The 22,653-nt window shown below is 41.1% G+C and overlaps 1 protein-coding gene across 2 annotated transcripts in view; it reads right to left on the bottom strand.

Moving 5' to 3' along the window:
- Positions 1–270: 270 nt before the first annotated feature.
- The window catches only part of WRAP73 (WD repeat containing, antisense to TP73), a 44,204-nt gene continuing 21,821 nt past the window's right edge, over positions 271–22,653 (bottom strand). Inside the window, exons 4-12 of one of the 2 annotated variants that reach the window (XM_072156313.1) lie at positions 18,229–18,301; positions 16,677–16,780; positions 5,084–5,170; positions 4,823–4,957; positions 4,649–4,726; positions 3,253–3,358; positions 2,187–2,312; positions 1,209–1,400; positions 271–790 (exon numbers count right to left, since the gene is read on the bottom strand). In XM_072156313.1, the coding sequence (XP_072012414.1) occupies positions 678–790; positions 1,209–1,400; positions 2,187–2,312; positions 3,253–3,358; positions 4,649–4,726; positions 4,823–4,957; positions 5,084–5,170; positions 16,677–16,780; positions 18,229–18,301 (1,014 nt within the window). In that variant the 3' untranslated portion in view covers positions 271–677. The remainder of the gene's footprint in view (positions 791–1,208; positions 1,401–2,186; positions 2,313–3,252; positions 3,359–4,648; positions 4,727–4,822; positions 4,958–5,083; positions 5,171–16,676; positions 16,781–18,228; positions 18,302–22,653) is intronic. The other variant, XM_072156314.1, reaches the window with a different exon arrangement.

Below are 22,653 nucleotides of genomic sequence, written 5' to 3'. Positions count from 1 at the left end.
TCATGAAGTGATGTCTACTATAGACATTCTATCAAGCCATGCAACCCAAACATTAGGTCATGCAACCCAAACATTGAAGTCAAATGAAAAATATCAGAGCAACAAATACAAGACTGTCAGGTTTGAAAGTGAAAGTTGAATGCTCTCATCCTGCCTCAACAACTTGCGCCATTGTATGTGACAGGCGATTGTTAGAGAGATGTCTGTTTAATATTGCAGTATACAGTAAGGATGTACAGAATGTATGTGTGAATAAACAGGCCCTCCAGGTGGAAACAACAAATTTATTAATCAGTATAAATTACATCTCTATTTTTATATACATTACAATATACAATCTATAAAACACAAAATGCTGATGGAATAGGCTGCAACGTACAACATATAGTAACAAAACTAGAACTTCTACTGTCAGTCCCCATCAATGGGATGCCTCGTAAGTGGCTGCTAATAGACATGAACCATTACTACAGAGGAAAAGCTAAAAAAAAAACTCCACAAGGTGACATAAGACGGGGCTGCCCAGTGTCCAGCAGTGAGCCTGACAGACAGTAGCGGGCTTATTTTTATACATGGCTACCAAACACCTTAGCTCTGTCTGTCTGTAGTTACCATGTTGTGGGGGTTCATAAGCCCACTATGTAAACATGTTTTCCCAGGATAGCTTCCGGCTGAGGTCAGTGATCCTCTGACGTCTCCAAGTAACAAATACAGAAATGATCCTTACTCGTCAGTAGTAAAGAGTCTTCTCCCAGCGGGTGCCAGGCTAGTGACAGCACATTAAAAGTACCTGGAAAGATGCAGGAGACCATTTAAAGGCAGTGAAGTGCCATCACATGTACATGTATATTTAAAGAGTTACAACAATACACATTGCGGTTGTAAAAAAAACCCCAAAAAAACCAAAACGTGAAGCGCCACCCACAGGCCATGCGTAGCACTGCAGTTATGGTGCCAATCAATATGTCAGACACAGACAAAACATTCCTAGAAAAAAAAAAATATTCAGACACAACGTACTTCCTTGTTTCTCAGCAAGATGTACTGGATGTAAATGTCCTAAAGCTTCAATACTGAGAACTGGTTATAAGGTATAGATGACGATGGTGTCAGGACTTGTGGCTAGACAGATCTCGTGGTGGCTCACTGCTGTAATGGACACCACCAGGTCGGAGGATCACCAGTGTTTATAAGAGGGGGTTACTCACCTTCCACAGGGACCTGCACAGAGACGCAGCCAGTCGGAGACCACAAATACACTTTGCTATTTCCAGTGCAGATGGCAAGCCTCGGCTGGACTGGGTCCCAATGAAAAGAGCGGACATGTGACGTCTGCTCCAGAACCACTGACAATCTCATCTTCTGAATGTCCCATATCCAAACACAACACGGCATGTTATCTACAAGACATCAGCACAAAAAGCACTCAATTCCAACCTTTCAGACATTGATTACACATCTATAAATATTGTAAAAGCAGATAAGTTCTGCCACACAGGGGATCAGTTGACGTGTTGTGGGTGAATGACGTCACGACGGAGGAATAACCAAGCTCAACAGACAGGTGAAGAACTCATCAGGATGCTCTTTTAAAAAGAAAACGAAAAACAAAAGAGAAAAAGAGGTAAAGTGCATCAACTGGGCTCCTGCAAATCTGCAAAGGACTGGTTTGTAGACACCTGCCATTATTCTACATTAAAGGGGTTATCCGGGTTTAAATTTTTTTTTATGTCCGGGCTGGGGAAGGCTAGTTAAACATAATAAACATGTACTTACCCCCTCCGGCGGCGCCGTTGTCCCGCGCCGCGGTCCCTTCGATCTGTGCCCCTGTTTGTTTACAGGGGCACGGAAGGCGCGCACAGGGAGCTTCCGGTCCACGATGTGGACGGCTCCTCCCATGCGTCCCTATCTCTCAGCGTTGTAAGCGCTGAGAGATGGTGCGCATGGGAGCTTCCGGCCGGCCGGAAGCTCCCAGTGCGCCTGTGTAATGAAACCGGCGCACAGAGAAGACGGGCCGCGGTGCGGGACATCGGCAGCCACCGGAGGAGGTAAGTACATGTTTATTGTGTTTAACTAGCCCTCCCCAGCCCGGCCATAAAAAAAAATTTAAACCCGGATAACCCCTTTAAGTACTTGCATTAATACTTTTTTTTTTTTAATAAAAAAAAATAAATAAAAAATTGTACCATTTTTGGTGGCCAAGTATCGATTATCAGGACTAAACGCCAGCATCCCAATTCCAAGTTCTGGATTGGCGCGGTCCGTGTCAGGTTTAACAGTTCGTAAAGTTACTGGAACATCCACAAGCTCATCTGTAAAGAGAACCAAATTGAGTTTTGAAAAAATGGATTACTAAACTTTTCTCTATCATAGAATTAATGGAACAGTTTTCAGTAACAAGTTTCAGATGCCTGCTGTTGAAAAACATAAAATACTATTAATTGGTTCTCAAAGATGGACCTGGGCATTCTCATTTCAGCAAATTAGTGTTATTTTTTGTTTCATGAAAAATTCTACATTTTTTCCAATATACTTCCTGTATCAATTCCTCATGGTTTTCTAGATCTCTGCTTGCTGTCATTCTGTTGCTTCTATCTTTACCACTAGTGGACAGAAAGTGTGACCATGCTCACAAAGGTGCGCAGCTTGTTAGTATCAGAGAGTAATAAGAGCTGTGTGATATAATGATCTGTCCACTAGAAGTAAACATAGAAGCTTTCTATAGAATGACAGCAAGCAGAGATCTAGAAAATCAAGAAGAATTGATACAGAAAGCATATTGGAAAATGGTATAACTTTTCATTATACAAAAAAAAAAAAAAAGGAAAAAACATTTACTCCCCGAAATTGGAATACCCCTTTAAGCACAGTGCCTGGTGTAAAGAAGAAAGAAAGCAAATCACCTGAACAAGCTCTGTGCGGACACTGAATATGCAGCAGATAGTAGGACAGTTTGAATGCAGGTCTGGAGTATCATAAAGGTTATATTCAACGTAAGTAAGAAATGTAATGTTAATATAATGTACATACATGCAGAATAGTGAGTGTACCTCCGGAGTATAATACAGGATGTATCTCAGGATCAGTAGGGAATAAGTAATGTCATGCATGTACACAGTGACTGCATCAGCAGCAGAATAGTGAGTGCAGCTCTGGAGTGTAATATAGGTTGTAACATGTGATCAGTACAAGACAATGTAAAATAGGTGAGCAAACTGTGAAATGGTGATGAGACGAGGGTCCACCACTTACATTTACTGTGAACAGTGAATAGACTGCTGGGGGTTCCTCGCGGAGGAGGAAAGGTGAGCTGACTTGGTTCAACACTTTGGCTTTTGTCCACTTCTCGGTAAGCCACCTTAAAGAAAACACATACTGTATGTCAAAAGTAAATACCTGTATAAAACAGTTCAATTCTACATACAATTTCCAATAACTAAATAAAAATATTGGGAGCAGCTATACACTTACAGCTAAGCAATCATGTGATTTTCTGATAAAAGACAACAAAACCTTTAAATGGATCTCAAATTTTATTGATATCTCCCATCGACAGTATAAAGCAACATGGCCCATTATCTTCGCATGGATTCTTAAAAAAATAAAAATCTCCCATTGCTGAATAGACTCAAAATCCAGAGCTGGGATTTGAATCAAAGAGGGATCCCGATTATCTGAGGAAGATTTTTTTCCTGTTAGAAAAGACAGTGTAAATATAACCTAACTGCTTAGTGAAGCGGGCACGAGGCCATGGGGAATGACTGTTACCAGTTAAAATATGTTTCCCTGAAAATGCTTTATACATGGTGGGTAGAGGGTGTGTTATACAACCAATTGCAGCTTTCCAGTTTCATGTTCGGACATAGCTTTGACCACCTTCAGTTAATAGGACAATAGGTTCAGGTCAATAGCAACCATGCCATATAAGCGTTATAATTTTGAGCTATTCGTTTTTTGGCGGTATTACTGCACATTAAGTGAAAACACAGCACACATTGCTATGGCTAAATTGTGAAACATTTTTAACACAAGCAATTATTTTGTAAAAATAAAATGGACGGTGACTTCTAGAAAGCAGGCATATAATAAAAACTAGAAAAAAACTAGAAAAAAATACTAGAAAATCTACCTTCAAAATCAAGTTTGATAAACCAAGGAAACTTACTCATAGATCCAGGCACTGTGAGTGTAGTAATCTTCTTATATTTGCTATCCATGGCCTCCTTCCTTCTAAAATCAATTTTTAAAATTATGCAAATGAGTCTTAAGGGCTCTGGTGGATGGTTCCAGAGGGCCTCAGTGCTGTAGCATCACAGGCTGTTACAATGATGAGAGCAGGGCTTCCTGCTGCTGCTAGATTACAAAGGCGGAGAGTGGTGGGAGAAACATTTCCTGCTGGAGAAATAGAATGTGAAGATACAGCACCGAGAGGCTCTGGAAACACCCAGCACAGCCCTTCAAGCTCATTTTAAGGCATATTTTAGAATGAAGGAAACCATGGATAACAAATATAAGATTACCACAGTTACAGCGTCTGGATCTACGCAAGTGTCCCTGGTTTATCATGCGTCATTTTAATGTTAGATTTTCTTTAACATAGAAGACACATCCCCCCAAAAGCCTGAAGATCCTTGCCTTATAAACTTACAGTCTTCGGGCTGGAGACTACAACTGGATGCACTAGCTCTTTGATCGGTTTCCATGTCACATGGTTGAGGATGCGCACCTAAAAAAAAAAAAAAAAAAAAAAGAAAAGAAAAGAAAGAAATAACAATATAAACATGTAAGAAGCCATTGAAATAAAAGCCTGTAAGTTACTTACCTTCTCATCATAGCTGCCAACAGCCAGAAACTGGCTGCTGGGACTCCAGGTGAGCGATTTGATCCCCAATGACCACTCGTAGGCAGAGTAAGTGGAGAGAAGGCGGCCATCTAGCGAGTACAGCAATACCTTGTACTGAGATGGAGACAAGTAAAGTTATTTTTATGTAGTATAGGTTCTTATTCTGCAGACAGGACACTTATTATTTTCACCAGAAAATCAGTTCCTGGACAGTGTGTGCATGTAGGCACCAGTGCATACCTCCAGGCAAGTGTCCCACGCAGCCAGCACACAGCCATTTGGTGCCCAGTCTATGCCAGTCAGATCCTGGGTGTCAGTTTCAAAATGCTGCAGTAATACAAAGACAGTGATAAATCCTCTAATCATATAACCCAGATGTACAGACCACTAGGGGGTATACAATTATTCATCCTATGGTAGTGTCCCGACTTACAGCCAGAAATCTAACAAAAGAAGACAAGTGTTTTTACATGAAGGTTAACCTTTACTTCCCTGAAGTACTCCCACTAAAATATTACTACCTGCTGCCCTAGATCAAAAAGGACTCTTATTAAGGAATTCTGTAGTATTGTAGCTTTTACTTTGGTATCTGTATCATTGCCTGCTATGGCCAATACAATACTGCTTTCTCCAATTGTAAAATAATGCTACCAACAAGATATACATTCTATGCTCAAATGTAAAATTTACAATATTATCGCCAGTGTACAAGAATATACCGTAACTACTAGGAGTGCAGGATGGGTGCTCGTACCCAGTTACAATTATAGTATTGGTAGTATAATAATAACACCTACAGCAAGTATTACACTCATTGAAAAAGGGACAAGAGACTCTCTTACACTGTGAACATTTAAAAGGGTATCTGGGGAGTAGCACCAGGAGCCCCACACGCTCTGGAACTTATCCGGGCAGCCGCAGTGTTTTTAAACTATGTTCTCTTAAAGCGGACCTGTCACCCACAAAAACAGAACTAAAGTAAGCAGCTCCTAGTGCCAAAACGGTACACTACGAACGGCAGACCATCTCTCAACAGCAGACCGCATTCATGAGGGGGCAGGTTTAGGGGTGGTGACACGCGGCAGTCACCGCTGGCCTATGGAGTGAGCAGGGCGGTCCAGGGAAGAGGCAGTGCCTCGGACCACCCCCTCGTGAATACGCCGGATCACTTTGAGAGCGGTCCGGCGTTTGTAGTGTACAGTGCAGCAGTGTTTGTTAGCATTATCGGAGGTTTCCGATAACGCTAGCAGGTTAACACTGCTGAGTCTGTTTTAGCACTAGGAGCTGATTACTTTAGTGCAATTATTGAGGGTGACAGGTCCTCTTTCAGGTAAAGTCTGATTAACCAATTTCTTCCACTGAGAGACAGTAGGAGAGCGGTCAGCCATCCAGTTTATTGCAATAGCCTTAAGGGCCAAAAACATTGCTTCCTTCAGAAAAATAGTTTCATAAGGGGACCAGTCATGAGGTAGAGACCGGTACACTTGACATCTGTGACATCTAGAGTTTGGCAATCTATGCATACGGAATAATCTGACTGGAGTTATATAGCATTGATGATAAACAGGTGAATCAACTTATTATTGGTTGGTGATACCGAGGTGCGAGACTCCTGGGCCGCCCCCCAGTCTTCATCCGTGAGGGAATGAGAGCTTCCCAGCAAGCTCTGACCGGGAGAGGTGGACCCTCTAACACCTCAGAAAGAAGGTGGGTATAGATAAGGGACACCAGACCTCTAGGACCCAGAGAGCACAGAACTCCAAGAAGTGGGAATGAGGAGAAAGCCATCTCTGCCGGAGGGAACTGAGTCAAAAAAGTGTGCCACAGCTGCTCCATCCTCCCCAAGAAGTTGAGAAATGTTCACTAGGCCCTTGGCAGTCCCATATGAACCATCTTGCAAATCTGTAAAATGAAGCAACCCTGGGACCAGAGAGGGACCTGGACGACGGTTCCGACAGTTCTTTGAATGAGACCAAACCTGCCTGTCCAGCCTATGCCATTATTTTTTGTTATTAGAATATAACTACTATAATACTGCCCCCTATGTAGATAATAATAATAATAATCTTTATTTATATAGCGCCATCAAATTCCGTAGCGCTTTACAAATCATAGGGGACATATACAACTATATTACATTACAAAGAACAAACAGTCATGTGGAACAATAGGAGTGAGGGCCCTGCTCACAAGAGCTTACAGTCTATGAGGATGAGGGGGTGACACAAGAGGTCGTATAATGGTCCAGCCATTCTTTATAAGGGAACAATATAAAATAATTTAATAAATAATTTACTAAACAACGATGTTGCTGCTTGAACCAGCCATCAGCCGCCATCTTATTTACAGGGTCCTAGGTGAAAAAGACTGCAGAGAAGCCTGGAGCTTGGTATATATCAGCTGTTTGCCAGATAACAGATGGGAGATAGGATGGATTAGTAAAGGGAGAGTTGACATTTCAAGCAGTTAGCGAGTGTGATAGGCTTGCCTAAAGAGATGGGTTTTAAGAGCACGTTTGAAGCTTTGGAGGGTGGGTATTAGTCTCAGAGTCTGGGGAAGGGCATTCCAGAGAATTGGTGCAACTCGGGAGAAGTCCTGGATACGTGCATGAGAGGTTCGAATTAAAGGGGTATTCTCGTCTGGGCATTCACATTCAGTTTGATAAATCTGCCATATATAAACATTTCTTCAATTAGATGTTATTAAAAAAAATGTTCCTGTGTGAAGATAATTTCTCAGAAACATAGTCATTTTGTCCCTTAGAAACGAGATCAGCTTCCTCGGATACGGCCACGTCTGCTGCAGGGATTGCTCAAAGAAACAAATTGTTTTTGTATATGAAATGTCCGGGATTTACTACATGTCCCACAGGCGTCTTGTGGTAATGAATGCTGAATCCAGGAGGTCAGACAAGACTCAATAGCTCATGTCTGGCCACCGCTGCTAGAGTGTGACGTGGTCGTAACCGAGGAAGCTATCTGGTTTCTAAGGGACAGAATGACTACATTTATGAGAAATTATCTTCACACGGGAAATTTTTTTTTAATAACATCCAATTGAAGAAATGTTTATAAATGGAAGATTAGTGAAACTGAATGTGAATGCCCAGACGAGAATACCCCTTTAAGGTAGAGATTAATCTAATGTCACTGGCAGATCGAAGAGCACGGGAAGGGCAATAGACTGAGATGAGAGAAGAGAGATAGGGAGGTGCAGCATTATTAGATGAATATAACTACTATAATACTGCCCCTATGTACCAGAATATAACTACTATAATACTGCCCCTATGTACAAGAATATAACTACTATAATACTTCCCCCTATGTACAAGAATATAACTACTATAATACTGCCCCTATGTACAAGAATATAACTACTATAACACTGCCCCCTATGTACAGGAATATAACTACTATAATACTGCCCCCTATGTACAAGAATATAACTACTATAATACTGCCCCCTATGTACAAGAATATAACTACTATAATACTGCCCCCTATGTACAAGAATATAACTACTATAATACTGCCTCCTATGTACAAGAATATAACTACTATAATACTGATCCTATATACAAGAATATAATTAGTATAATACTGCCCCCTATGCACAAGAATATAACTACTATAATTCCAATGTAACAATAGAAAAATAGTGGAAAACAGCTCACCCCACAACGATCCTATTCAGCCTCAAGACGACAGTGTGCACGGAGTCCAAGGGTCCAATCCGGTATCGGTCCCGCCACATGGGCTATGATTCAAGAACAAAGAAACAATGGAAGGGCTCCAGAAAAAACAGGTGAGGATTCCGGGTAGCTTAAAAAGTATCAAAACGAATTTATTAGATCCAGGTTAAAAAAGCACTTGCAAGTGCAAGGGAAACGGACATGGATACACTGGGGAATGACACAACAAAACAGAGCTTGCGGTAACGCGTTTCGCTACTAACGCAGCCTAGTCCTTACTCATACCTAGCTCAAGTAACCTAAGACGGAGTTTAAGGTTACTTGAGCTAGGTATGAGTAAGGACTAGGCTGCGTTAGTCTGAAACGCGTTACCGCAAGCTCTGTTTTGTTGTGTCATTCCCCAGTGTATCCATGTCCGTTTCCCTTGCACTTGCAAGTGCTTTTTTAACCTGGATCTAATAAATTCGTTTTGATACTTTTTAAGCTACCTGGAATCCTCACCTGTTTTTGCTGGAGCCCTTCCATTGTTTCTTTGTTCTTGAATAACTACTATAATACTGCCCCCTATGTACAAGAATATAACTACTATAATACTGCCCCCTATGTACAAGAATATAACTACTATAATACTACCCCCTATGTACAAGAATATAACTACTATAATACTGCCCCCTATGTACAAGAATATAACTACTATAATACTGCTCCTATGTACAAGAATATAACTACTATAATACTGCTCCTATGTACAAGAATATAACTACTATAATACTGCCTCCCATTGTACGAGAATATAACTACTATAATACTGCTCCTATGTACGAGAATATAACTACTATAATACTGCCCCCCATGTACAAGAATATAACTACTATAATACTGCCCCCTATGTACAAGAATATAACTACTATACTATACTACTATACTACTATAATACTGACTACTATATACAGGACTATAATACTGCCCCCTATGTAAGAGAATTTTACACAGGAGGGAGTCTTACAGTATGTAACTATTATAATATATTCTTGTACATAGAAGACTTACCTTACACATAAGAACTACTACAATACTGTTTCCTATATAGGAATAAATCTACTAAAATATTTCCTTCAACTATGGTACAAGAATAATGTAAATACAGCTGTAGTTTTATAACAGGGCAGCAAAAGCAAGAACAATTACTGTATATACTTGAGTATAAGCCGACCCGAGTATAAGCCGAGACCCCTAATTTTACCACAAAAAATGGGAAAACCTATTGACTCGAGTATAAGCCGAGGGTGTAGTATACAGCCAGCTAGCCCCCTGTAGTATACAACCAGCCAGCCCCTGTAGTATACAGCCTGTCCCAAGTAGTATACAATCAGCCTGCCCCCATGAAGTATACAGCCTGCCCCCATGTATTATACAGCCTGCCCCAAAACGTATACAGCCTGCCCCAAAACGTATACAGCCTGCCCTCAGTATGCCTAGCGAATAATAAAAAAATAAACTTAATACTCACCCTTTGACGATACTCACCTTTGATGCTTAGTGGCGGTTCCTGGTCCTCGGCGGCTCTCTTCTATCTTCACTTGCCGGCAATCGCTTCCATGCGACCTGCCGACGGGCGCACAGTGCGATGCGGCGGTGTCGCCGCTGGTGATGTCATCAGCGGCGACACCGCTACATCATATTGTGCGCCCGCCGGCAGATCGCATGGACGCGACTGCCGGCAAGTGAAGATAGAAGAGAGAAGCCGCCGCAGAGGATCGGGAGCTGCCATCGAGGACCAGGAGCTGCCGCCGAGGTTCCGAGAGCCGGAGGGTGAGTATTCAGTTTTTTTTTATTATTATTGACTCGTGTATAAGCCGAGATGAGGTTTTTACACGAGTATACACGGTACGTGAGCAGTCCTTGTGATAAAACAATTCTCCATTTACTCCTTTATTCTAGGGCTGTGTCTGTCATGGCATCATTGACTTCTATGTGAAACTGAACCCTGCAGTGGACTGTGTCTGGAGAGCAATCACTTCGTTCTAAATACATGTTGTGACAGCTGGGAGAAGTGATGTGTTCACCGTGTCCTCAGCAGTCCTCATCGCCAATATGTGGAATGTGGAGCTGCCAGCAGATCAGCCAATATGGGACATAGACCTCATAAAATCCACAGGTGTCTGCCCTGCTTCATCTGCTGCATACAGCATAAATCATACACAGGCTCCACAAGCTTTACGGTCAATGATCTGGATACACAATGAATATATGAATTGTCCTATTTCTTATGTAGCTCAAACATATTTTTCAGGGTGGTGTTATACAGACTATAATACCCTTTAGGCCTTGTCCTTTAACAATAAAAGAGAATCATGCAAATTAATAATTAATCCAAAATAACTTCATTAAAAACTATGTTTAAAGGCATTGCCCTCATCCCTGAATGGTCTCTTTCTATGGCTGCAATGTTACAAAAATCAGTTTGTAAACTTATATGCAACTCACCTGATGGGATACCAACAAGTCCTGCATATTAAAATGAACTTGCATTACACTGTCTCCTTTTTCCTGATTGACAGGTTTGAGTGCCATGATATACTGCTGTGTGAATGTATGAATGCAGAGAGCTCTATTACATCAGTGGACACTGAAAGTCATGTGGCCAGGATGACATCATCAAAGGGCCTGTTACATCTCACAGCAGCCTCCATGGAGGTTGGGGAAGAGTAGAAAACTATAGTTTCTGCTGTGATTTAATGTGATCAGATATATGCATGGTGTACAGTTTGCTAATTTTAGGAGTCTAAAGGACATGTGAGGATGTCACCCTGGTCACATGACATGCTGAGAAGAGGCATGGGACATGGGGAGGTGTACATAGGAGGCTCAGCCGAGGAGAACAAGCCTTCTCAGATGTCAGGGAATATAACATAAAGTTGATATGTGTGGATGTAAGGGGAAAAGAAATTAGCTAAAAGATGGGTGTCTGTTAGTTAATAGGGCTCTATAGGAACCTGTCAGCTGTATATGTGAAAATGTGGTTACAGGTTCTCTTTAAATTCTAAAGGCATTATCTAAAGGCATTATCAAAACCCTTTCGTGCTGAAGCTTCACAGGCTATAAGATTGTTTCCCCCACCCAATGTGTGCTGAATTTTCCTTTGCTGGAGTAAAATTACATCATGGAAAGGGAGAGCAGTGGGAATTCTGAAGGAGAAGGGGGGGGGGGAGTGAAGCTGCAGCACGGAGAGGCTCTGGTAACAGCCCCAAAGCCCTTCTGGCACATCAGCATAATTTTCAAAATTACATTTCTCCAATACACTTCTTTTCAGATGACCCTAGAAGTTGCAAGAAACACAATTTTATTGGGTAACCCTTTTTTAGCAATAGATATAAAAACTTAATTAAAAAATATTTTAAAAAATAAATGAAATATAATGACCTAGGCCAGTGGTGGCGAACCTATGGCACGGGTGCCAGAGGTGGCACTCGGAGCCATTTCTGTGGGCACTTAGACCATCACCCGAGGACAGAGCTCACTAAATAGGACCAAATCCACCAAGTCCCAGGCAACTTAAGAGATGCTGCTCTCAGCACTATTTTAAAGCAACACTTCATTGGCTGTTAGGAACTGCGGGAAAAGTGAGAAGTGGTGACAGAACTGCAATATCTCTGGAGATCCTCCCGCTGGAGCAACCATTTTTCCTCTACACAGAGACTCTGGAGAGAAGCTACAACAAGAGTCTGAATTTGCCCTCCTTCTTTCAGCTGTATTGGTTTCCTTAGGAGAGCCAATACAATTGAAAGATGTGGAAGAGCGGGTAGCAATAAGTTACTGCTTAAAATGCCTTGTTGGCACTTCACAGTAAATAAGTGGATTTTGGTTGTAGTTTGGGCACTCTGTCTTCAAAAGGTTCGCCATCACTGACCTAGGCTATTGCATGGCTAATACACTTAAAAGCAGGGCTGTGGAGTGGGAGTTGTGATTAAATGGAATGACTCAGACTCCACAAACAAATAATAAATTATAAAAGTGTTGAAATCTTCTTAAAACGTCTATTCTATTCCTAAACTAAGGAATTAGGCCAGGAATGAACAACAATTATTGGTCCAAGGGTCGTATTGTCATACTACTTAACTTTTAGGGGGCTACATCAGTAACTGCACCCTAGAGGTAGCAACAACCACAGTACAGTACAAAATGAAAACTCAACCGGACACCCTATAGCAGATAATAATACTGGACACCCCAAAGCAGATAAATCCTGATGCTTAAGACCCCCAGAAAAGAAAATAATACTGGACACCCCAGAGCATAAAATAAATAATAGAGGAGACCCCCGTGCAGAAAAAATAGAGACCCCAAAACACAAAATAATACTGGAGACCCCATAGAACACAATACTGGAGAACCCTAGAGCATAAAACGAATAATCCTGGAGACCCCTGAGCAGACAAAAAAATAAAAATAAATCCTCTCCTTTCCTGGCTCCTCCCTGCACTGCACTGGAGTTTCTTCTCTCCTCCATGTCTCACTCTGCTCTGTGTCCTGTGCCGGTTGTATGCACCTGCATCTGGACCCAAAGCAGAGCTGTGCCAGGTGCAGGAGAGGACCCTGGAGCAGTACAGTACAACTAACAAGTACTTACCACTCCCTGGTCCTCTCCCGTGGGCTCTCTGCCCCGGATCCTGACCTCGACCAGTGTCAGGATGCTGAGTGGAGTGGGAGGAGGGGACCCGGGAGCAGTGAGAGCTTTTCAGCTACATTTACTGTTATACCACTTCCTGTACCAATTAAAGTTTCCATCAGTTACATTAGTTATGGAAGCATGCATTGGAGAGTCAGAAGGGGGTGGACCGCATATCATGGCTTGACAGGTTGTATACGGCCTGTTGGTATGGCTTATGCAACCCTGATCCACTTTTAGTTGATCAGTTGCACATGGTCAGTTGTGAAGCTCCTCTGCTATAGATTAGAGGAATAAGGTACTAGAAAGGAATATTACTGCTAAAGTGACCAACAAAACAGCACTGTGGAGTTGGTGTCATTACCATTGGTGGGGCTGGATCGAAGTTCTGGAAATTAAGGAGTCAGAGTTGGATATTTGCCTTACCGAATCCACAGCCCTGCTTAACAGGGTTGGCCATTTTCATCAAATAATTTATATTGTTTGTGAAATTGAAACTTATACAATTTTCCAATATACTTTCTGTATGAATTCCTCATGGAATTTTCTACATCTCTGCTTGCTGTCCTGCTATACAAAGCCGCTATGTTTACTTTCAGTGGATATAAATCTATCCACTGGAAGTAAACATAGAAGCTTTCTACAGGACAGTAAGGCTAAGCCCAAGTCTGTCTTCAAACACAGGTGGAGTGTGTCTAAAGGGGTTGTGTCAAGTTTGATGGTTATTCCCTATTGCCAGGATAGGGGAAAACAATCTAATGGGAAGGGTGTGGGTAAACTGGGACCCCCCCCCCCCTCCCATGGATCATGGGAAGAAGATCCCATTCTCACTAAAGCATTAAGCACTGCGCTCAGCTCAGCTCAGTGAGGTGGGGTGGGGTATGGTTTACTGAGCTGGCTTCTTGCACCAGTTTTTTAGATTGTCTTATCATAGTGGCTTAGAAAGCTTGATAAATGTGGCATATGAGGTATCTGCATTGGATTTGAGAATATTGGTTGAACGTTGACAATAAATTGTTGGCCTTGTGCTCAGCAATTTCCGGTGTCCCCTTCAATTCTATTCAATAAAGCAGTAGAACACAAGTTCAACATGCTGCTCCATCAATTATTGAGGAGTCCCCTGTTCACATGTTCAATGGGGTCCCAGCAGTCAGACCTCCAATGATCAGATTGTTATCCTATTTCCTGTAGATAGGTGGAGGGAATCAAACTTTGTACAAGTTTGCCTTCCCCTTTCCCCTTTTAAGACCAATGCACTTTGATGACAAACACATCTGCTTAGTAAATAGATGCAGAAATTCAATTCCATTAATCAAAATTGATAAATCTACATATGAAAATGCAGAAACGAAAGTGTTAAGTGTTTTTCCCACATATCAATGGCTCTAGGGGTGTAAAACAACTTTGCTTATTAACTTTGCAACCTATATCCAGTAGTTTCTTTGCTATACTCTTCAGATTACCTCAGTGCTGCAGTAGCTGTTTCATCTGCCTGTGCTGATAAACATACTATGGACTCACATGGCTTAACAGTTGGATTCATGGGAGAGGAGGAGCTGCTGCTCCTTGCTCACAGAGGAGGAGGTCATGTGACAGAGCTCTCTGTGAAAGTAGCAGAGGTGGATGTGTCCCATGACTGTAGATATAGATGTCTCCTGCACAGAATAGTGAGGTACAAGACCTCCCCTGTTCCCTATCAGGCCCTTCATCCCAGGCTGTGTTTATACAGAACTTTACCTGGCTCTCTCTGCACCTCATGCTTCAGCCCTACCCCTACTTTGCAGTCCGCACTTTGTGCAGATTACCTATTAGCCCTTAGTGCTCACACAGCACAGGCTATAGACTTCATGTACTAATTATTTCTCCCACTTATAACATGTTACATGTGATGGAAGCTGTCAGGCTAGTCTCTATATCCTGTATGTGCACTGTTCAGCAGATTTACTTGTGGCAAACTAAATGAATTTAATGCTTTAGTTTTAAGGGCGGCATGGTGGCTGAGTGAGTAGCACTTTTGCCTTGCAGTGCTGGGGTCCTGGGTTCGAATCCCACCCAGGTCAACATCTGCAAAGAGTTTGTATGTTCTCTCCGTGTTTGCGTGGGTTTCCTCCAGGTACTCCGGTTTCCTCCCACCCTCCAAAACATACTGTTAGATTGTGAGCCCCATGGGGACAGGGACCAATTTGACATGCTTTGTGCAGTGCTGCGTAATCTGTGTACGCTATATAAATAAAGAATTATTATTAGTTTTAGAGAGCACAAGGCATCATGGGATCTGTGGGCAAGCTAACTGGCCTCAGTTTGAGGACATAGACTGACAGACATTAGTCTCTGCCCACTTCACCTCTGCTGAGAAAGATTTTTGTCCAACACTTTCAGAACAGAAAATGCCATAACTTTGGAAAGAAAAAAGGGTGAGCATTACAATGGAACAGTTTTAAATAGATAGATACTAGTCCCATAAGCAACTAAATGATAAAGCTGGTAACACCAAAGACACCACAGCTCAATACATAGGAAATAACTAAGCTTCCATCAAATTCAATGGAATCTGTAAAAATATCATTACACAGTTCTCCCCAAGTGAAGGCTACAGGAAAATGCAGGTAATACAGTAGTGCGTAGCAGAAAATGAAGATTACAGAGTCGCCTGGCCACTGCATGGCATGCCTAAATGGAACGGCACTGAACTTTTCCATCCAAGACTCAGGAAAAGCTGGGTGGCATCAACTGTGGAAACTGTATTGGATGTCACTAAGCTTTCTCAGAACATCAAAATAAAGGAACCAAACATTTGCAATCAATGAACTAACTATATGAGCTACGCTTCAATGTCAGGAACCTCTGGGTATACAGGCGGTCCCCTACTTAAGGACACCCGACTTACAGACAACCCATAGTTACAGACAGACCCCTCTGACCGCTGGCGAAGCTTTCTGAATGCTTTACTATAATCCTAGATTGCAATAATCAGCTGTAAGGTGTCTGTAATGAAGATTTATTGATAATCCTTGTTCCCATTATAGCAAAAAATGTTTAAACTCCAATTGTCACTGGGGCCAAATTTCTTTTTCTGGATCTACAATTATAAAATATACAGTTTCGACTTACATACAAATTCAACTTAAGAACAAACCTCCGGACCCTATCTTGTACGTAACCCGGGGACTGCCTGTATATGGACTACATATGAACTTTTGTTCTATATACATCAGTGACAGGTCATGTGACCACAGCCACTTCTGCCCCCAATTAATGTAATGACTTAACATAATGGCCTGGACAATGAATATGTGAGGGGGTGGATGGAAATTCTGCTACTATGTTTAGACACCTTGCTGACTGCCAGGGAAGAATCCAGGAAAGTCCCCTGAAAGCAGCGTAGTAAATTCTACAAACTAAGTACTAGAGATACGTAGGTATTAAATGAACAGACAGGCGCACAGCATGTGGACGCAGGCATTTCTCACCCTTAGAAGGCGCCAGTCATTGCACACAAATATGCTAATGTAATCTTTGCAGTCCCGTCTCTCAGCCAGAGCCATGTGCCGACCATCGCTGGTGAAGGCTATCCCTGTAGGGAACAGACCGTGGTTACAAATCACCCAATTCCTCAAATTAACAGAAAACACAATCAAATTATAATATATGCAAATCTGTGCTGTAATTCAATTTTGGGTACAGGTAAAAGTTGAAAGTAGGCAGTGGAGTCAAAATGGATGTAACCAATGAAATTACAGCGAGATAATCAGGGCATCTTTCTGATAAGCGGGCAGTGTTAAAGGACACCTGGTGGCTGCTGCCACATGACCATATAATGTCGGGGTCCACCTGAGGGTTGTAAGGGTTTCCGATGGGCCAGTCCGGAGTGGTCTAATTTCATAAATGCATCTTCACTATTCTGCATGAAATATTCATTCTAGAACACCAATAGAACTCTTCAGTTACTACTTCTCAAAGTACATAACCCAAACAAAAAAGGCCATAGGTGGATGTGTCAAGTGACAGTAATGTATACCAGATGAGCCAGAAAAAAGGACAAACTATTACCGTTTAAACCGCAGCAGGTCTTTATCCTTTGTGGTTGAAACGCGCGTCGGGGTTGCACCCCAGGTAATAGTTTGTCCCTTCGCCTGTCACATTGGCTTCATCTTCGCCGTTTTGGCGTCCATTTCCTTATCACTGTGTGAGTTTGCGCTTGTCTGACTTTGGCCTTTACTTTCTGTGACCCACACACATTGTTTATACTGTTACCTCTTTGTCACTTGGTTGTAGACTGTGGTCTATTTTGTTACGTCAGTGTTTGGCCACATTATATCTGTTCTTACTATTCCGTATCATTCCCTTACTATCTTGTTTAGTTAGGACCTATTACCTGGCGTGCATTGTGTATCTCTTCCTGAGATGTACCTATTTTTATACACATTTTATGGTTTTAATTTGTAATAAAGATTATTATTTTCCGTCATTTTGTTGAAGCCTTGGTTCTTATTTCCTCTTTTTTGTTTTTTTTGGGGTATTTACTTTTCAAAGTAATTTAACAATTTAGAAAAATCTGTTCAGGAGTGGGGTCTGTATGAACTTCAGCCATGTCCAACTAGTGACTAAATACACAAGGAGATGGCAACAAATGTCATTTTTTTTCATAAAAAATAAGCAGAAGAAAGGAGAGCAAAAATTCTAAGAATAGGAATTTTTACATGGAGAGTGCAAGTATAAAGGGACTTCCAACAATTTACATAACCGCAATGCAATGGGGCAGCCTTTGGTCCGGGAAATCAGACCAGCACATTGCTTCTATTTCATAGACCATTTATGTGAATAATGAATGCTCAATGTTCTTTAAAAGTATTTGACGGCTCAAATCCATATCCCAAAATCCTGCCTCAATCATGTGCGACTGTTCTATTTGTTACAATGATTTAGAGAACTCAATTGCAATGAACCTTGCACAGAAAGCACTTAAACCAGATGATACAGAAGGAAATTTCACAACTAGATGCGTTCCAAGAGCTGACTTACCCTTTTGACACGCTTTTGGATACTTAATGTATGACACAGATTTTGCACTGAGTGACCACAATGTTATACGGAGCTGTAAAATAGATAAAACAATATATGGTGATGCAGCTCATGTAATATTCAAACATGTTAAGCTGTAACTTATGGATGATGAAAAAGCTTAGCTACTGACAAGAGACAGTAATGCCCCGTCTCATCAGAAAGGTCCAAAAAAGTGTTAAACCAAGAAACAGGGAGATTAACCATTATTTTATGTCCACAATCATGTTGTAATTCATAAGATCAAAAACTTTCTTATATTTTTTTTGCTCATTAATGTAAACCGTGCACCACATCTTGAAAGGAAAACAAAATTGCTAATTTATTAAAAAAGAAAAGCTGAAATATCACATGGTCATAAGTCAGATGTTGCCATTACCTACTTCTCTTTAACCTATCAACCATCTGTATGAATTAATAACTTTAATAACTTTTGGATTTCTTTCTACAGTGTTCATTTTACTACTTGTACTTGAACTGCCTTTCGGATCTAAATGTGTAAGCACATTTTTTAAAATACTCTACAATCTTTTATATGATTAATTTTATATATTTGTATATATTTTTTTTTGCATTTAACTTTTTGTGTACAGTTTTTATTACTTCCATAGGAGTAGGCAAACCTAAAATGTAGTTTGATATAATAGATCTGTCAGTGCTTAGTGACATGCTTCTTATTAGACCCTCTGGCATGTTGGCATGTACCCGGATCAGACCTGAAGACCTTCAATAGGCCCCTGGTTCTCCTGCTAATAATGCACATTATAATTATGGTGCCTTTTTACCATCTTAGATGTAGTAGATGCAATAGTATAAGCAACATGTTGCAAACATGATAGGACTGTGCTTGCCTATTCACCTTGTCTTCGGGCACAATAATAAGGATGTGAAAAGCCAACCAAGTGAAGTTACTGATAACTTTATACTGTGTCTGGAGCCGAATATGATTTGAGCTCAGCTCCTGAGCCCCCATAATACCATCCTTATGCATCACCTTAGTGTCTTCATAAATTATAGAAAACCTGTATCTAAATCCCATTAAATCAGCACCTGTAGGGTATATAAAATATCCCTTCTTGAATTCCCTATTTAAATCTTGCCAGTTCACTTGTAAAAATTGACAACAGGGCATAACTATTTATTTTGGGTGTGCCCCAGCATGGTCTGATATTGGCAATACTGAAGGATCTCATCAATTTCTCTACTAATTGTCCCCAAAAAAAACTGAACTGAACAATGTCAAACCAAGCACAGGTATACCCGGAATAAAAGTATTTGTTTTTAATGCTTTAGTCCATAGGAACTGCCACTACCACCTTTTTCCCTATTCTTCAGAATTGTCTTTGACAATGGCTACTTTGACACTTTTAAAACTTGTCCGAAGGTAAACAATACGCTTATTTGCATACTGGTGTGCTTGTATTAAACCCCGTAAACTACTTTAGGGGCGCACAGATCAGATGGAGCCATTGAGCTTTTAGAGGGCAAATTTTTATGACGTTGTTTTCAGGTGCCATTACACATTTGAGCTACGAGAACAGTGACCCCACCCTATAAATGATCCTATTTTGGAAACTACATCGCCCAGAGAATTTAGCAAGGTTTATATTGAGCTTTTTACCAGCACAGATGTTTTATAAATAGTATTTATATTGGCTGGAGGGAGTACAAATCTTGTTTGCTACCCAGTTTCACTAGAATACAGTAATATCCCACACGTGATCACTACTGTGAGGGCGCACAATCTGGCTCGGAAGGGAAGGAGCCAGTGGAGGATTAAGTGTCCCATGGGCCCCGGACTGTTCACAAGACTAGGGCCCCCCAGCGTCCAAACCAACAAGTGCCCGGATGTTAAGACTTAATAACTACTCTATATACTCTACATCCTCTATAACCTTAATTTTATACTGTTCATAAAGTTAAACAAACAATCACCTTCAATCATGCTCTTATAACCCTTCTATTTAGGAAAGCCGGTCCCATTCCCTAACTGCATGAAACCCTCCCCCCCAGTGTAGGAGATGTGGATGCTTCCTGTGGCTGGCCCGGCCTCTGTAGGCTCTGCAGCTGAACTCCCCTTCATAGCGTGAATACTCATGCAAAAGCCGAGGCTCCTAATTTTACCACAAGAAAAAAAAAATGTCCACCCCCAGTTGCCCCCTTTAATAAAATGTCCACCCAAGATGCCCCCTTTAACAAAATGTCCACCCCAGATGGACCACTTTAATAAAATGTCCACCCTAGGTGCCCCCTTTTAATGTATTGTCCACAAGAGGGCCCTCTTGAAAGAAAAAATCTATACTGACCTTCTTCTCCTTGTGGTTCCATCTTCTCCTCTTCCGGCCGGTGCAGATCACTATGACACGGCGGTCATGTGAAGTCATAGTTTATGTGCCTCACGGGCCCTTACACTATGATGTCACGTGGCCGCATGGAAGGAGGGTCTATTGTCGGATTTTGCTGGATCAGATTTTAGGTGCCATGTCCCATTGGCTGAGACCATAATATAGTAAGGCAGTAAAAACCTCCAAAGAGTGGACCTTTTTAAAAAAAACTGGACCCCTCAAGGATTGTAGTAACACTATATTTGGGGGCGCAATACGCGTTGTTTAACCTTTATTCGCTTTTTTGGGGGGGGGTGCAAAAAAAAAAATCTGTTCTGTAATTGAATTTTATGGGATTTTTTGGGGGGATTTATACAACAAATACCATAGCTAGTACAGTTGCGGCAATATCCCATTTATTGTTCTACAGAATAAAAAAACTCATTTGGAGAGAAAAATCTCTTGATCGTGCATTGCCGTCTACAAGGTGGCATAACATTTTTATTATTTTGTGGATTATGCTGGTTTAGGGCTCATTTTTTGTGGGACGAGTTTTCCTTTTTACTGGTATCATGCTGTGGTTAAATGTGACTTTTTGATCACTGATTGTTGTTTTTTTAATTGATTCGATGTGCAAAAATCATAATTTTTGCTGAGTTTTTTTATTGATTGATTTTTTCAAGCTGTTCACAGTACAGGTTCAGTAATGATTTTTTTATTTTTATTTTATGGGTTGTTACGGACATGGCTATACCCAATATCTGCTTTTGTGGTCCGATCTAGCAGGTAGACATGTAAGGCAACTCTGGGATCCTTCATTGGACTCCAGGGCTGCTGTGTAGACAATTGGCACCACCGGCAGCAGAGGCTCGGCTGTCACACACAGAAGGCCTCCTGTACAGATCTCACAGGTTCTGTGTCCGACATGGCGTCACACGACATTGGGGAAAGAAATGATTCTCCAAAAATTTTTATATTCTGGGGAGTAAATATTTATAAAAACACATAAGTTAATAGAAAAGGTAAATCGTTCCAACTTAATTGGTTACATCTTGATTGGAAACCTATGGATCATATAAATTTTACCCAAAAAAAAATATTATTAAAAGATTAATATAGGACATTTGGAGTTTCCGTGTCTGAAGGTTCTGCAGACTGACAGCCCATTCTGGAATTTACAAAGAGAACTATTCTCAGCACTTTGGGGAGCTCATGTAAGTAAGAGCCTACACTGTGCGCCCACTCTGTGTGACCTCAGCAGCTGCATAGCTCAGATGCCATGATTTAAAACAGACATATTAACCATCGTTTCCTGGCTTATGTTTGATTAATAGGGCCCCAACCCTACCAGAGGGAACTATGGGAAATGCCAACAAGACTACGACTTTCTGGATTTAGTTGTCTCCTGAAAGAATTTCAAACTTCCCCATAAACAGGAAATCAGTAACGAAATGGAAAAAAAAATCCCCCCCCCCAAAAAAAACTGATAGTCTGCAATATAATGAACAAAAAAAAACACTATTTTGATACTAATGACCTATCCCCAATTGGTGGGGTCCAACACACAAGCACCTCACCGATCACTCTAAGCGAATAGGGGGGTGTGATACACCACTATACAGTGGATGGCCCCCTTTGTTTTGGAGGTTGCCAGGTCAGGAGATGACAAGCGTCTCAGGTGTTGGACCCAAGAATCAGATACTGTATAGATTGCTTACTAGCTTCAAAAAACAATGGGTGTCAGACAATGTGCAGTCAATCAGGTTAACAACAAGCAAGTGCATAAAAGCAGCATAAAAGATGCTGGATAATCAGGATTACTAAATGACAGCCGAATGATAGATACAGCAATCCTTCTAACCTGCTTAACTTTGGATAGGTCTGTGTAAATCAACTTACTGTACTTACAAAAATAATAATATATTTTTGCATAGAAGGATAATTATTACAAATGTTAAAAATGGAATTCGAATCCACAAAAAAGTCACAACTTTTTAATTTCGTATTTATTTAAAATAACATTAGTTATTGAGAATTAGAATTGAGATTAAGACCAGTAATT

The sequence above is a fragment of the Engystomops pustulosus genome, chromosome 6, assembly GCF_040894005.1.
Source record: "Engystomops pustulosus chromosome 6, aEngPut4.maternal, whole genome shotgun sequence".
NCBI classification, from domain to species: Eukaryota; Metazoa; Chordata; class Amphibia; order Anura; family Leptodactylidae; genus Engystomops; species Engystomops pustulosus.
The sequence above is the reverse complement of the archived record's forward strand: the minus strand, read 5'-3'. Positions and strand labels throughout refer to the sequence as shown.